Consider the following 17590-nt stretch of genomic DNA (forward strand, 5'->3'; position numbering starts at 1 on the left):
TCCTCTGAAATGTGTAACCGGTTGGGTCGGTTTGGAGGTTTTTTAGGTTTGTTTTTTTGTTTTTAATTACTAGTGGTGTACTGCCTGCCAGGTAATGCGTCTGAAAAAGAGCTAGAGTTGCAGGCTGAGATGAGAACCCAAAGTTTCGGGTCTGCAGTTAACAGCGGATGATCCGAGTAAACCCCGAGCTCACGTTGGGCTGGGCAAAAGCTGCTCTCTTCCCTGTGTGAGGGGGGTGTTCCGTGAGAATGTATAAACGCCTGAGGGATGAGAGAAATCCAGAGAAGGTGCTGCGGGATTGCCAGTGGTCCAGCGGCTGCTGCCAAGTGAAGCAGATGGTCCCGGTGCTGCAGCCTCATACAGCTGTGTCCATCTTAGGTAGGATACGCATAGGAATGGCAAGGAGGTGAAAGAGTTACAGGTGGTTTTTTTATGAACACAAACTCACTGCAACTTAAGTTGTATTTATGGCCATCTACATGAAGCACATAACTGTGTAGCTCTTATTTTTCCTTCAAGCAGCTCTGCAAATGATGTATTTCTGTACAACATCAAACGCAGAATACAGTTTTGGCATGTTTGAGACATGCAGTTGAAAACCCATGTTTTCAGTTCCTCCAGACAGAACAACAATCTTCATTTAATACACTTCACAATTTTTTAAACCTTAACTGAATATTCCTTAAATTTTGCACTGCCTCATGGTAAAAATACAGAAAATAGTTCAGAATTGCATAGTGTTACTGCTGTTCCCTTCAGTACTGATAAGGATCCAATATGGAAAGTTGAGAATTTAAATTTAAAAAGTGATGTAGAAATAAAAGTGCAAATGCTTTCTAGGAGACCCTAGGAGGCAGAATATCAACATGTGCTGATTACTTTGCTCTAAGGTCCCTTTCAATCCAAACCAAACTTGTGGCTTTGGACTCTTAACTGCTTGAAGATTTGGAAATGAGACAATCAAAGTCCTAACGCATGTTCAGGGCTTAATTTTGCAAGTTCCCCTTAACTTTTGACTTGAAAGAACTCTGCAAACATTGGAAAAACTCTGGCTTTCAATTTGACTTTGGCATGGTGAAATGTGGCTTTTGCAGGCCAGTGATCTGTTCGCATTTACCATAAATAATGTCTAGAAATTTAACCCACAAGTAGACTGTTAAAGTAACTTCTGGAAGGGTTCGTTTCCTTCTCTTTCCCCAACCCCCTTAAGACTTTTTGTCTTACGGGATTTGTTTGCAATCTGCTAGCTAAAGCTCTGAGGCAAATTTGCCAGATCTGGGACTGCATCATCGTCCTGCACATCTGGAAGTGGTTTATGGGCTCTCATTCCTCCAGTGCAGCGTCTGGTCTCCGTGCTATTCCTCAGCAGCAGAGAGAGAGAGAGAAAAGAAAGCCAGCACAACTCCAAAGTAAACTTTGAAGAGTTTGAAAAAGGAATTGAATCTTAAAGCTGTTACTGTGCCCTGTAAGGCCCTTGCGTGTGGGACTTCAAAGGAGAATGATGGTCAAGGAAGCTTTGGCAAGAGTGATTACAGCTGTGGGCTATCTAGGATCCAAGTAAATAGCCCTACAGCTCTTCAGGAGAGAGGAGTCCTGAATACTGTTCTGCTTTGAAGAGGTAAAAAGTCTAATTAAGCAGGAAATATCTGAGCAGTAATGTCACGGTTTCTGAGCTTTCCCTTCTTCAGCCTCTAATTTTGTTACAGGATTTGGCAACTGAGGTATGGACTGCCAGGTTCCAGGAACCAATCTGTACAGTCAGAAAAAAAATGAGTAAATATTTGCAGGGGAACAGATATTGCTCTCTTTCCTTAAAAATCGGTGGTGAATCAATCTGAGTTTCTGAGGCTTAGAAATGCTGTACTTTTAGAACTCAAACTTGTATGAGAGTCTGTATGAGTTTGGATTTTAAAGTTTAAAACATGGTTCAGTTTGTGTTGATTTAGTAATTTCTGAAGATACAGGGAAGCTGTGGCTATACTACTTTCCTCTCGCAGTGATTATGAACATTGTCATTACAAAAGTTAATTAAAATTTACTAATTAGCTTCATGGAAATCAGAGGAAGATAGTGTTTAGCTGAAGTGGAGTTAGAAAGTTACTCCAAAAATATAGGGGGTTCTGTTGTCTCTCTGCTTACCTGAACTAGTAAATTTTTAAAACCGATAAGATGGCAATACTTGTGCAAAATGTGTGGTAGAAGGGCTTTCTCAGCAGTGGTTTTTCTTTTTGACTGATAAGCTTGATTTCCTCTCTGTGTAGATTAATGCCACATGAAGGCAGTGGGCTGCTCGAATGTAGATAAGTACTGCAGATGTATTTCAGAAATAGTCCTCCCTCACTACAACTTAGTAATTTTTGGGGACCTAAATACATGTGACTAAAAATGGTTTGCAAACAAAGCCACATCTTAGCTTTATTTGTATTTTTATTGTAATTTAACTGGTAAGTTTAAGTAGAGAGTAACTGAGGATACTACCTGAACTGGAGCATCAACCAATGAGAGAGGCAGTCAGCTTTGTGACTCAGATTTCAAGAATTCTTCCTGTTCCAACTTTTCTCCTGGAGTCGGAATAAAATGAATTTTTATATGTGCACAGAAACTGTCACATATCCTTATGTATGCTGTAGTATGTCCATATCTGTATATATCTGTGTACAGTATATATGTATATATACAGTGTATAAATACATACTGTGTATTGTGTAAAAAATTTCATATTTTTATTTTTCTCTCTGCCCCAATTTCTGATGCTGTTTTTTGCTGTTGTTTTGTTTTTCATATACGGTAGTTTTGGGTACACAGTTCAAGTGGAGGTTGTATTTCCCATAATCTTCCATTTCAGGGATTATGTTCTGTCTTCTCAGGCATAAAATCATGGCCACGCTTAGGCTTGGTTTAGAAGTACTTCATTTTCTTCAGCATCACAAATAGTTTACTTAAATACAAGCAACACCAACTTCCCTCTTACTGTTAGTGGAAGGATATTGCTGTTTTAAATATTTCCACTATTGCTCTCTTCTGAACATCAGAAAGACATTGCTCCAGTATAAAATTCCCATATACTGGGGAACATACTCCAGCAAGAGATTAGAATTTGTTGATTGTTATTATGTTTTAGGTGAGATCAGAGATAAATATAAATGTATTCATGAATTGCATCAGTAGGTGTTTTAATACTTTGCACAATGTGTTAAAAAATCTTACTGATGCAGGTAGTTGGATGGAATTTATTAAAAGGCTATTCTTTTCAACCTACTGGTAATTTAAATGAAAATATGTACTAGATATAACTCAGAATATTAGCTAATTGTTCCAAAAAAAAGTTATTTACAAAGACAGAGTTCAGTTTTACCAGGTCAGCAGTAAAGTTTGATGATGCAAAACCTTCTTCCTGAAATAGCTTGCTGTTCATTGCTGTTCTTAATGATTTTTCTATCTCTCCTTTTAAAAAATAATAATAATTTATTTCTCCTTTACCACAGATCACAGTTCTCATCCAACAGGACATATGGCTCTTTTAAAGAAAAGTAAGATAAATAAAACCCATTTGAAGCATATTTGTAAAAGAGGACATAAATGTCAAATGGAATTTCTCGTGCAGCTGTTGTCACAGTTGCATGCAAATTTATAGTTCTAGTTTTGCTAAATTGTGCTTAAATTTAAGTATAGAAATAAGTCTTTTGCTAACTAAGATAACTACGACCATAAATCCCATTAATTTAAAATTACTCAGTGCCTTACTGCACGAGACTGGGGGGTCTGGAAGAGTGCAGGTAGCTGCTAGTTTCAGGTGGGTTGTACCTAGAGCACTGAATCTGTTTTTTTTTTAACAGAACACTGCTGCACATGAATGCTGTTCATACTCACAATTGGTATGTGACCCCTAGAAATCTGGGGTTCTTATCAGTTGTCAGGGGAATTTCCTAGTAGGGAAATTTATGTTTTAGTACTCCCATCTATATTGGGAGCTTAATTATCAATGAAAATCAGGTAGTTGGAAATAAGTGTAATGAGGTAAAGATGCTATTATGTTTTTAACATAAAGTTTTTAGCTTAATCAAATAACAAGAGAAAGCAGAAGTTGATAAGCACAGTAAATACAGGATATCGAGAGGGGTTAATAGAGAGTGCCTGTCATTCATTTGATTGTCAGCCCAGAGTTAGACTGTGACAGATATCTACTACTTGAAAATTGGATTTAAAAAAAAAATACATATTTGGGAATTAGCTTTTATACTGATCATTAAAAATTTATCCCTTTTATTTCAGTTAACCAGATCTTATTGTTACTTCTCATCTTAACTGTGTGTGCCATTCTGTATAACAAAGTACACCAAGTGCCATCTGCATTAAAGAATGAAACAGGTAAATGGCTTGTATTTGTTTCATTTATGTCCTTCTTTTGTATTACCTATCTCTTCATATGAACAGTGCTTTTTGTCTTACTGGATCCTGACTGCTCTGCAATAGATGAGCTACTCATGCTGTTGCATGTGATCTGGGATGCAGAATTTTTTGCTTCTGAATTACTTGAATAGGAGACTCATAGTAATGACTAAGAGTTGTAATTCTGATTCATATTTTTGTCCAGATATCACTGATGTAAATGGAATCTGGAGTATATTCTTAGTTGTGATGAAGAGTGCTTGAGTTGTCAAGTGATAATGAATTTGCCCGTTTGGGAGTGTGGTTTGCCTACCTATTCATTTCAGATAGATCATCAGATCTTGACATGATTTACAGCAGAAGTTTTTGCTGGGGTTTTTATAGTGACAGCTGCTGAGGTTGATACGGTTGGACTAGAATTAAATGTTTAGACCAATACCTTATTCACTGTGCCAAAGTAAACTATGTTGCTATGAATATACATACCTACACAGAATGTACATAGAATACACATAGACTACAGATAGAACACACATAGAACTGAATATACATGAACATACATAGATAAGAGTTTAATGGTTGTGCTTTAACCAGTATAAACATATCCATATAAGTTCTGTAAGTTAATCAATTCTAAAAATGTTCCGTAGCAATAATGTGAACTGATTCAGTATTGTTCAGATTTTTCCCCTTTTATCATTATTAGCTTCCTGATGTACACAATTTTGCACTCTTGCTTTCTAGCCTGCTCCCCAGAGAAGTGAACCACATGCAGTTGCACCATCTCTTCCACTTACCTCCTTCCTTTGATAATTTTGGAGCCAATTGTTCAATTTGTACTAAATCTAACTGAGAAGTAGAAGTCTCAAAGGTATTCAAACTTCTTCAGGTTTCCTGTGACTAAGTGGCTGCATGGTAGACAGACTGAAGAAGGTAGACTGAATTGTTCCTCTGCTGAGTAGAAGATGCTGAGAAATCTGTTTTTATTCTGCTTGGGGGCACCCAGCAGTCCAGTCAAACCTGCATGTAGTTCTGGACTGGTAGCACCTCATGCTGTGTGCCTTGCCAGACACGGATGTGCATAGGATGTGGTAAGGAAAGGGGGTGATTGTGATATGATTCCACTGCTTATGGAATTACATACTTATTCCTGTGACCCAGGTCTGATATAAAAATATTCTTGGTTTTCTATTGTAATGGATAGTTTTGTTTCTTGCAGTTGATTTGGAGAGTCCTGAGGAACTGGAAGAAGAAATCCCAGTTGTAATCTGTGCTGCTGCAGGCAGGATTGGTGCAGCTGTAGCAGCAATCAGCAGCATCTACAGCAACACAGAGGCTAATGTTTTGTTCTACATAGTTGGGCTGAAGACCACCATTCCTCATATTCGGTATATATCACCCTTATTTTATTTCATGCTATAGTTAGAACCAGGCTGTTCTCCTTAGCTTGGCCATAGACTTGGAAGGACATTTCAGGGAAATGTTTCTGCCTTTTATTTAAGTGATGCTGTAAGTAGCAGTCCTCAGGATTCTCTGTGTTTAGAAAAAGGGACTGTTTTACTCTGTGCAAGGTACTGGCTGGTGTAAAGGGGTGTGAAATAGCCAGACCATCCCCATACTAGTGCCTCTCTGCCTCTTATAGATCAGCTCCAAAAGAGTTTGCAGTAAGGTAAGTATATACATGCTTATTGCCACAACTCCCATTTTGTGGCACTGCATCTGGTGCTGTCTCTTAAAACTTCAGTATAGAAAAACATGTTCTTTAAAGCTAATTTCAAGTAAAAGAGTTTATTAAAAGTTATAAATAGAGACTCGAAGCTTGTCATGAAAACATTTCTCGTGTTGAAATTTGCAAATGTTGTCTAAAAGGGGGAAGGTGTGAACCAAAATTAAAGCAGATTTCTGACCAGTTCTCAGGTCTGGCTACTGCACTTCTGTAGCCTTACCCACAGTTTGTGTCAAAGTGAAAAGATGTAATGAGTAAGGTTCCACAGGCATATTTTTCCCATCAGTTTATCAGTAACCTGGTAATAGAGTGAAGAATGGTTTTTATGAATCTGCAATTGGCATGAAGCTAGAAAAGAGACAGTGGATATATTGAAAAACAGGATAAGAGCTAAAAACAAACTCTGTCATGAATTGGAAAAATGAACTGTATAAAGTTGATGAGATTCAGTTCAAGGTAATGACAACATAACAAGTATGGAAATAAATGAATGTGTGGGCACAGGATGAAGCAGGAGTTTGGTAGTACTCATTTGAAAAACTACAGAATTATGACTGACCCACTGATTCAAAAAACCCCACAAACAAACAAAGAAAAGCATACATCATATGGATATACATGTTAATATAAATGACCACAGGAGATGTGAGGAAACTTTTCTGGTCTTGCAGACACTGCTAACCAAGTTAACTTCATGAGGTTCAAGACCAAGTGCAGGGTCCTGCACCTGGATCAGAACAATCTGCTCTATCAGTACAGACTGGGGGATGAGGTTTTAGAAAGCAGCCCTGCAGAAAAAGACTTGGGAGTGCTGGTGGACAGAAAGCTGGACATGAGCCAGGAGTGTGCACTTGCAACTCAGGTCAATCACATCCTGGGCTGCATTAAAAGAAGTGTGGCCAGCAGATCAAGAGAGGTGATTCTGCCACTTTGCTCTGTAAGTTCTCACCTGGAGTATTGCATCCAGCAGTGGAGCCCTCGATATGGGAAGGGCATGGATCTGATGGAGCAAGTCCAGAGGAGGGCTATGAGAACTATCAGGGGGCTGGAACACCTCTTCTGTGAAGACACCCTGAGGGAGTTGGGCTTGTTCAGCCTGGAGAAAAGAAGGCTCCAGGGACACCTAATAGTGACCTTCCAGTATCTGAAGGGGGACAACAGGAAGGCTGGAGAGGGGCTGTTTGCAAGGGCTTGTAGTGATGGTTTTAAATTAGAGAAAAATAAATTTAGATTGGTAAGGAAGCAGTTGCCACAAAACACTGTCACTGCTCTATTCTGAGTGCAGACTGCAGGTCTGCTTGTTTATAGAAAACTCTGTAGGCTTTTAAGAATTAGCTTTGATGATCACTTTCATTTGCCCTTTGAAAAAATATTATTGCAGATATGTTCTGCTAATTATGTAGGATGAAATTAATACCTTATGGATTAAGCAGTAGTCTTTTTTTCCTGGTAAGAGGTTTTATTTTTCTCTGAGTATATTGATAATAAAATTAACTGAGATAATTGATTTTAACTCTACAGCCTCCCCTAAAACTCAGCAACCATTTCTGTCCCATTAAATGCAGTAACTCTAATTCAAGGTCAGTTTACTAAACCTACTTACATTCCCTACATAAGAGTGTAAGAATGGTTTGTGATACTCTTACTTTTCACCCTTATTTCCACTATTTTCTTCACTTCTCATCCATATGTTTTTAATGTAATACATATTTCTCCTTATAACTGAATATAGACAGAAAGGAAGATCAAATGTGCCAGTAAGTCAGCACATGCTTGGACCTGAAATGTTGAGTTCATCAGTTCAGTGTTTCCATTTCCTACTATTAAGGCTGGAGATGGGTTCTTTATAAGGGATTGTAGTGATAGGACAAAGGGCAATGGTTTTAAATTAGAAAAAAAGTAAATTTAGATTAGATGCTAGGAAGAAATTCTTTACCATGAGGGTGATAGAAAAATGGCACAGGTTGCCCAGGGAGGTAGTTGAGGTTTCATTCTTGTAGATATTCAAGGTGAGGCTTGACAAGGCTCTGAGCAACCTGATCTAGTTGAGATTGTCCCTGCTTACTGCAGGGATGTTGGACTAGATGACCTTTAGACATCCCTTCCAACCCAAATTATTCTATGACTAACACATCAGAAATGTATTTAGTTTGAAGTGCCTCCAGGAAGGATTTTGAAGAGAGGTCAGAGGAGAACAATAGGCAATGGTGTCAAGAAATCTGACACAATAATGAAAAACTAGTCTAGTCTAAAGAAAATATGGTTAGGAGGTGATGTGGCAGGCATCCTGAAGGATGTAAAACTAATGGGAGAAAACTGTCCTCTGCTTTAAAAGCATAGCAGATAGGATAAGAAAAAATGGTCTTCAACCGTAGAAAGAAAACCTAGAAAAATTGCATTTAATGCTAGTGATGGTGAAAGATGGGCTGTTTGGACAACATGTGGAGTCTCTGGTTTTGACAGTGGTGTAGGGCATTTTTTTGCTGTTTCTTTTTTTGTGATTTTGTTTATTTATGTATTTATTTATTTAAAATAATGGTTTAAACAAATGTCTGTGTGCAATAGCTGTAGATTCTCTCTTGGATTCTCTCCAAGATTCTCTCTTGGAACAGAGCAGATAGAGTGAGCTTCTGAAGTCCCTTTTTCTCCTATGAATCTGTAAATTTAGTACTGGAAGGTAGTTGACATACACTCAAATGTTTATTTTATCACTTTTTTTTTTTTTTTTTTTTTTTTTTTTTTTTTATATCACAGCAAATGGATTGAAAATTCTAAGCTGAAAGAAATAAAGTTTAAGGTTGTGGAATTCAACCCTATGGTACTAAAAGGAAAAATCAGACAAGATGCATCACGCCCTGAGCTTCTGCAGCCTGTGAGTAAATGAACACTGCATAACAAATTTTCAGGATTTTTAATGCATATTACAGGCTTTAAAATGTCCTAGTTCTCTGTTCCATTACACAGGGGGTGTAAGCCAGAGAAACCACATCAGATCCAAGTGCTAAGCCCTCACTCAAGAAGGAAAAGTACACTATAACAGTCTTACAACTTTTCCACCCTTCTGGGACCTGGTTATTTGGTGACATAAACGTGGTAATTTGAATGTGTTGTATCTTTAAGAATATATTCACAGCTCATTAGAGGGAAGTTCTAAAATGTTCTGTGTGCCTCTGTGATGCTGAGTTGGCTGCATTCTGCTCATGCCCAGGGTTAATTCAAAGGCTCATCTAAATGTTACTGGCTGTCAGGGGAGACAAGTCAGATGTTAGAAGTTAATAGGAAAATAACAATCAAAATAGAGAACATCATTATGCCACAACACTGATGGACAGTTTTCACTCATCCTACTATATGCTATCTTTGTCCCCTTCTCTGAAAAAGATGTAGCACCACAGGAAAACGTTCGGATCTGTTCAGAATGCTTACTCTTTCTGTCCTTCTCTGAGCTTTTGACATTTCTAATGTATGGAAAATATTTAATGCAAGGCATCAGTGGGTTAAAGTTTTTCAGCCTGGAAATGTGACTTCTAGTGTCAAAATAGTGGAGGTCTACAGAACTGAGTGGCATGGAGGACTGGATGAGGGGTGGTTGCTCACCATCTTTTCCTGTGCTGTAAGATTAAATTAAGTTAAATTTGCATGTTTTTCATCCCTTGAGTACTAAACCTCTAGAATTCTTTTCTGAAAGGTTTTATGAACTAAACAATTTATAGGGATTCATTGAGGACTGAAGTTTTATATTTAGATAGATCACATCTGGTTCAGGAAATTCCTTGAGCTGAAAATAGCTGAAAGCTAGGGGAATACTTGCTCAATTCTTATTTTTCACTGAGCATCTGCTTAGACCACTCTGAAGGCAGGTGCTGGGTAAAACATTCTGAACCAGTATGGTTGTTCTTATGTTCTCAGTCCCCTTTCCCTATGCTGTATTCTTCACTGCTATTGTTATCCCATGATTCTGCCACCAGTCAAATAACTCCACAATGTGGCACAATGACACTATTAAATTTGTTTTGTGTAGTTTATGCTATAAAAATGTGTTAGGAAGAGAACCGGTCCAGGAAGGTGATCCTTCCTCTTTACTCTGCACTTGTGAGAACCCATCTGGAGTTCTGTGTAGAGTTCTGAACTCACCAGTACAAGAAATACAGGAACTTACTGGGGCAAGTGCAACACAGGGCTGTGAAGATGATTAAAGGAATGGAGAATCTTGTGTATGAGGAGAGGCTGAGAGAGCTGTGGCTGTTCAGCTTGGAGAAGAGAGGCTCGGGAGGATCTTGCCAGTGTGTATAAATACCTAAGGGGAGAGACAAGATGCAATGGGCACAAAATAAAATACCTGCAGTTCCCTCTCAACACAAGAAAAAAAACCCAACAAACTACTATGGTGAGAGTTGTCAGATACTGGAGCAAGTTGTCCAGAGAGTCTGTTGAGTCTCCATCTGTGGAGATACTCTAATAAAACTGGGAATTTTTCCATGGCAGCTTGCTTGGGTGGGCCCTGCTTGAGAAGAGGGTTGGACAAGATCATCATAATGTGATGATCTTCTAAACTTAATGATGATCTTCTAAACTTAATGACTCTGTGATTCTGTGAAGAAGCAACTGTTTTGCACTGCTTGGTTAGGGTCATAGTAAATAAAGCAGTAACAAATAATAATGGGTTTAAAATTCTAGTAATGATACTAGGAACGTTGGGAAGGATGAAATAAATGATTGGTGGCTAGTGCTCAATGAAGAGAAAAATTAAAACTGATCGTTAATAGAGGAAGAAATGTGAGACTATTGCACCAAGCAGCTTTACCATTTAGTCTTTTCTTTCTGTTTAATAGCTGAACTTCGTTCGATTTTATCTTCCTTTGCTTATCCAGAAACATGAGAAAGTAATATATTTGGATGATGATATCATAGTTCAAGGTAAGCTTTCATCCAAAAAGCAGTTTCTAGGAGAATTAAGAAGTTACTGCAGCTTTTTACAGTGTTTTGGAAATACAAATTGAGGCAGCTGCTAGGAGTGTTGCACTCGGGAAGACTCTATTTATTTAAAAAGAAGTCTGAATAAGAGTTCATCTCCATATATCTTTTGAATAACTGGTTTTGATAAAAACATGTATGTATGGGTTTAATTTTAGTTGAATCTAGTCAAGTGCTGAAAGATGTCATGGATTTCAGCATATATCCTGCAATATTTATTGTTAAGTATGTGACATACATTTCCTGCTAGTATTTGGATTCCCGTAAATGCTGCCAGTTCATTATCTAAAATTGCTATTATTGAGAACAAGTTGAATTTACTCAAGTAAGGGGGATAAAACTCGAAACTCTCAAAATGTGATTTTGAGCATCTTCAGCTGAGACTCCATAGCAATTTGAAGAATCATGGTGAAAGATTTCAGAGTTCCTAGGCAAATGGTAGCAGTTAGAAGACATTCAAATCCTGGGGGAAAAAAATAAATCGTACAAAGAAGTCTAATTAGAGGAACAACTACTTTTTTTTAAAGATTAATTTGTTTTTTTCTCTTCTGTTTACCATGTAGTACAGCACTGTACTGTTTTACATTAATGCTGTTTTGTCAAAAATCTAAAGCATTGCACAATATGATCTACTACAAGGATAATTAACTCTATCCTTGCTAGGCCCAGTACACAAGGACTAAAAAAATATTTTACCTATCCTAGTTAAACATCAAAGGGGTGTCCCAGTGAAAATTTCCTTTGGTAAGGACCGAGTGTGACCAAAATAAACTTTCTGGCCTGAATTAATTTTGATGTAAGAACATTAGGAATGGGGCATTTACACATGACAAATGTGTACACATGACATATTTTTTCTCCAGTCCTTTTCTGCACCATTCTATAGTTTTGTCTCTGACAGGTTTTAGAATATTTGCACTTTAAGAGGCAGCTGTTAGCTGCTTTATAAAATATTAAGCTGCTCTGCCTGTCTGATTTTAATTTGCAGTAGACTTGATATTACAGTTTCTTCATCATGTATTTCCAGTGATTATCCCTGCTTTTTTGATTTGTTGCTCTGTCTGGCATTGATGTGGAACAGCAATATTTAACTCCTTGAAGGCTTCTTAAAGCCTTCACTTACATTCTGGCTTCATGAGCAGTTTAAGTTGAGCCCAGCAGCTCCACCTTGATCCCTCCTGGCACCTGTGCAGGTGTTCACCAGAAATGTCATTGATTTCAGCCTGAATTAGTTCTCAGGTAGAAGGAGAAGAGGGGAAGCAGGGGTTTCCCTTTCATTAGAGGTGTCAGTTTATGCCAGCTGCAGCATTTCTGGAGCTGCAGGATGAAGGTGTAGTTTCAGATTACAGTTTGTGGCAGGCTGCTGCTGAAGTGGCCTCTTTTGTCTCTCTCCTCCCAGACTTCTCCTCTTCCTTGCTTTGTATCTGCAACTGTGCAGCTGTAGATAAGTATATCCAGCTGATTGACCTGGCAGAAGACTAGTCAAATAAAAAAATAAAAAAAAACAAACCAAAACCAAAATCCACAAACAAACAAAACCAAAACCAAACAAAAAAACACTCCAAACCTTTTTTTTTTGTTTGTTTTTTGTTTTTCCCCTTCCCTTCAGTCAGCCTAACTTGCTTACCCTGGGGCCGTGCAATCAGGGCCCTGACAGAGGGGAATAAAGATGGACATGCTGGATCAAGAAGAAGGGAGGGAAGGAGGAAGGCTGTTCTGGCAGTCTTTCCCCATGGTTTAGCTGTAATGTGAGACTGTGGTCTCTGTCAGATGATTCTGGAATGGGAGTGGCTGAGACTTCTGGCAGAGGGAAGGAGTGAATGGGTTCATTTGGGTTTAATTTCAGGATCATTTATTTGTTGGTCGTTGCTTTCTGCATATCAGAAATGTGAGGTGTCAGCCCAGGACTGGCTTTGATTGTGTTTTTTTTTCCTTTTTCCTTTCTTTTCTTTCCTTTTTTTCTGCTCTCACTTGAAAATTAGAAGAAAAAAAAAAAAAAAAAAAGGAGAAAATACCTAGTAAGGAATCTTGATCTTCAACAGTTGTGTCCCATTAGTTCAAATGCTGTTTCTTGGTGGGGCATGATTCCCAACCCAAGTTTTCCAACCAGCTGGTGAGTTCAGACAATAAATAAAAAACCTCTGCCTGTGCACTGGCTCTCCGAAGACAAGCTCTGTGAATGCATAACTTTGTAACCAGGCTTCTTAACAATGTAATCAGCTTCTACTGAAGTTGATTTTGGACCAGAACCTGGATGTATTGAATATTTAGACATCCAAGTAGAGGGCTCAGATTTGAGAATTGTCCTACATTGTAAGATTCAGCCTTTGTTAATGTCTTGGCTATCCTCTAAAATTGGTGTGTTCATAAGTAGTATATGGGAACACAAGTTTTCCTATCAGCTCTGGAGCAGTGAAGTAAGTTTCTTCTCATCCTTTTCACCTTTCTTTAATCAGGTGACATCCAGGAACTCTATGATACTAAGTTAGCTGCTGGACATGCTGCAGCTTTTTCAGATGATTGTGATCTGCCTTCTACACATGAAATGGTTAGGAGTGTAGGGATGCAGGTAAGATGCTGTTTTGGAATTCTAATCAGGAATGTCTTGACCCACAAATGTAAGATGATTTAACACATTTTTCTCCACAGTGGCACTTATTATTTATTTATTTATTGATAGTTTTTTAATAGTTTTAGTGGTAATTAAGAACTATTTTGTAGTAACTCTGTAATGCTATGCAGAAGTAATTGAAATCTGTATTGTTCTTTGGATTGTATTAAACTATGTTTTGTGTTTTGCTTCAGTAGATCATGAGCACTTATGGAACATCTAATGAAGGCACAATGTATGATATTTGTATTAGTCAAATATGGAATAAAACTCAGGAAAACAAGTCTAAAGGCTAATTCCTGAGCTGAGTTCTGCAGCATTGTCAGTGAGTTCCTCTAGCATTATTGCTGTACAAGCCTGATGCTACATCATTTAGAGTAAGCTACAGAAAGACAAACACAGGGTGAGGGGAAGAGCCCTATCAAACTTGCATGAAAAAATACTGTGGAAAAAGTAATTCAGAGCAGCTGGAAGTATCCTGCCTTTCAGCCTTGTGTCATACAGAAATCAAGACATGTAACCATCACTTAGAAACTCAGTTTTAGGAGAGCATACTTAGTCTTCATGTGGGTGGTGAAGAAATGCACTTACACTTACCTGTATAGAGATTCACAGGAGATAAATGTACTTTTTCTTTTATGTCTTAGAACACATATATGGGATTCTTGGACTACAGAAAACAAGCAATTAGAGATCTTGGCATCAGCCCCAGCACCTGCTCCTTTAATCCTGGAGTATTTGTAGCTAACATGACTGAATGGAAGCATCAGCGGATTACAAAGCAGTTGGAAAAGTGGATGCAAAGAAACGTAGAGTATGTGTGGAAATCTAACTTTGCAATTTACTTCTAATATTCAGTTTAAAGTTTAACTTTCTGTTTAAAAGCTCTTAACAGTTTTAAACTCCAAGCAGTCTCACTTTGTTCTATGAGATCTCAAAGTAACTTATGTACCAGAATTTCTATCTGTCTGACCAGTTACGTACCAGGAAATGGCCAGCTGGAATTTTAGCCTTGTGTTTGATCACAAACCACAGTTCATCCTAAGGGACACTGAGAACATGTGGTTCATGTTTTGGGTGACAAACCTGACAGGATTAAACCGCCATCTTCTCTTCCTGAGGCTGGCTTAAGGAAGGAGGGATGTTCCCTTGTTTGTGTGGAGCTGCTCATATTGTAACATCAGCCAAACTGTAGCTGGACACTATTCCTTAAATACCAATAGAAAACACTTTTTTCTACAGATGAACGGCATTTGGCATTAAAGATATCTTTTTGGCATTGATCATGAACAAGTCATGACAAACTGTTGATTTTTTTTAGTAGCAGTTCACTGTCAACATGTATTTGCAAACTTTAAATTTACTTTCTCTACAAAGGGTTAAATTTATATTTGGCACGGCCAAAGGGGAACTGAATAGCTTGTGCTGTTGGACTGTGTCCATTACTTGTTGATTTCAGAAATGAACAGAGGGGGAGAGACACAAATGGTACACATGGGAAGGAATGAGAAGCCAAATGGTGCTTTTTCTTACTCTCCTTACATAACATATCCTGAACAAGCAACTTCAGGAGTTTGAAAAAACTCCATGAATCTTACTGTAAATTTTATCTATTAAGTTGATTTTATATCTTAATAACACCGTCATGTTCTTACTACTTGGATTTTGAAATGACAGCGAAATAAAATGACTCAGCATTTGAAACCCAGTTTTGAGGGGAAGTTACATTTTTGTGTTCTGTAGCCCCTGAGCACTTCCTGGTGCTTCCCACGTTCCCTCCCTGTTGGGCTGGCAGGTGGGCCCAGTGTCCCAAGGCTGGGGTGGCCTTGCCCATGTGCTACCTTGCCAGCCAGGCCTTCAGCACACTGAGCCAGACATCTGGCTGCTGCCTCCTTGTGCCTCCCCTTACAGTGTTGGGCTTTATCTAGCCCTGGATTTATCACAAAATTCTTAGGAAACTGTTACTTTTTGGATGCTAGTTTATACTAACTCTGCAAATTGATCTATCTGGACTGGCAAATCTGATTTGAAGTTAATTTATGGGGTTAATAATTCAGTAAATTTTCTGAAGAAACTGGGTTAAATGATGTTTGATTTCTTTATGTGAGCAGCTTTTTTTTCTACCATGAACACTTTCAGCCTTGCAGACGATAGGCTGTGTATATAAGTGGGTCTGATTCCCATATTCCTTGGTAGCAATGAATTACTCAACAGGAATTGGACCTGCACATATAAGCAAGGAACAGCAGTAGGAAGGAGCATGCTGAAAACTGGCCTGTTCAAAATGATTTTGAATTTTGCCAGAATACTTTTTAATCTTCTGACTTTTGTACTGAAAACTCCTTCATTGAGATTTTGAACTTTTTTTCTTTTTTTCCCTTTTGCAGGGAAAACCTCTACAGCAGCACACTTGGGGGAGGTGTGGCAACCTCTCCAATGCTAATTGTATTTCATGGAAAGTATTCTACTATTAACCCCATGTGGCACATAAGGCATCTTGGTAAGTTTAACTTCCCACTGTTTGCAGTTGAAACTAAAAGTGAGATATTTTTTAAGATTCCAATATAAGACCTTACATTACTTTACCTCAGTGTGTTGCTTTACACCTCCATGTGCAGCCCTACTTTCCCATTAGTCCTGCTAAGGAGTCCTGACTCTCAGTTCTGCTTTCCTCAGCCTGTGGGGGTTACCCATGTGTTTTTATGGATACATCTTAGCAGGTGAAGCAAGCAAAATAATGGCAACTCCATAAAAAAGAAAAAAAGGCACCAAATAGTAATTAAATTGGATTAAAAAAAAGGAAAAAAAAAAGTTGTATTGTCATGAATTTACCTCACTTTAGAGTGTCTTCCATTATTAAAAACTGGTTTTGTGTTTGGGTTTTGTTTTTTTTTTTCCAATCTACCAATGCAGGTTGGAGTCCTGATACCCGTTACTCAGAGCATTTTCTTCAAGAAGCTAAATTACTTCATTGGAATGGGAGATACAAACCTTGGGACTATCCCAGTGTTCACACTGATCTCTGGGAAAACTGGTTTATTCCTGACCCATCAGGGAAGTTCAAATTAACTCGTCCTGACAGCTGATACTGGAAACACTTAAATGCACCCATACACTCTGTTTTGCAGTATGGAATAGTTTGTGATGCAGCATGCTGTATAATTAACTGATTTTAGAAAGCTAGGTATTTGGTAAATATATGAATAAATGACCATCAGTTTTGTGTGCTTACAGCTGGAGTGGGAGGCTGACAGGACAGCTGCACAGTTGAGATTATCCTGACTTTCACATGAGGTGAGGAACTGAGTTTAGTTGACAAGGAAGTATTTTGATTAAACATTTACAGAGGTGTCATTCAGTGCTCAACTGTGTGTTTTAATGGGATGTCTTCATAAACAAGACTCCAATGACTGCTGGTAGAGAAATCTGCAGAGGAAGTACTAGCAGTATTACATACAAGGTGTTTTTAGTTGTCTGGCCCACATTAAACTGTCCCAAATGAAAACTTAGAGAGCTTGTTAGTGAGTAGTGTTACGTGGTGACTCTGTTTTGCAGTGGTTTTGTGTAGGACTTGCCCTGCACTGCATGCAGACCCTGGTGAGTGAGATGCAAAAGCACATTCTAAGACACTGCAATACAGTTCCTGATTTTATTGTGAAACATTGATAGGTTTAAAGACAGATTAAGAAGTTCTGTATTTCTGTAATGAAAAGAGCACCAGTTTGGCAGGAGTACACACAGAACTGCAATAATTAGTGAAACAGTCATTGTACACTTCATGGTATTTTATACCTAGATACCCGAGTAGGTGGCTCGTTAAAGAAGAGACCTGTCCCTTCCCATCACACAGGATAGCCTTACAATAGTTCCATCCTACTGTGCTACATACT

The 17590-nt window shown here is 38.3% G+C and overlaps 1 protein-coding gene across 2 annotated transcripts; it reads left to right on the top strand.

The window, feature by feature from the left end:
* The first annotated feature begins 216 nt into the window (after nt 1-216).
* GLT8D2 (glycosyltransferase 8 domain containing 2) lies at nt 217-17088 on the top strand. 2 transcript variants are annotated; one of them, XM_030460549.1, is made up of 10 exons: nt 217-378; nt 3486-3530; nt 4273-4368; nt 5609-5777; nt 8870-8987; nt 10948-11032; nt 13546-13658; nt 14348-14514; nt 16088-16200; nt 16614-16874. In XM_030460549.1, exons 1-10 carry the CDS (start codon nt 249-251, stop codon nt 16784-16786), a joined length of 1209 nt encoding a protein of 402 aa, XP_030316409.1. In that variant the 5' UTR covers nt 217-248; the 3' UTR covers nt 16787-16874. The 2 variants fall into 2 exon arrangements, with proteins under 2 accessions (XP_030316409.1, XP_008503518.1); XM_008505296.2 differs by lacking the exon at nt 217-378 and adding an exon at nt 1342-1618 and having other exon boundaries at nt 16614-17088.
* Nucleotides 17089-17590: the final 502 nt, after the last annotated feature.

The sequence above is a fragment of the Calypte anna genome, chromosome 1 (genome assembly GCF_003957555.1).
Source record: "Calypte anna isolate BGI_N300 chromosome 1, bCalAnn1_v1.p, whole genome shotgun sequence".
NCBI classification, from domain to species: domain Eukaryota; kingdom Metazoa; phylum Chordata; class Aves; order Apodiformes; family Trochilidae; genus Calypte; species Calypte anna.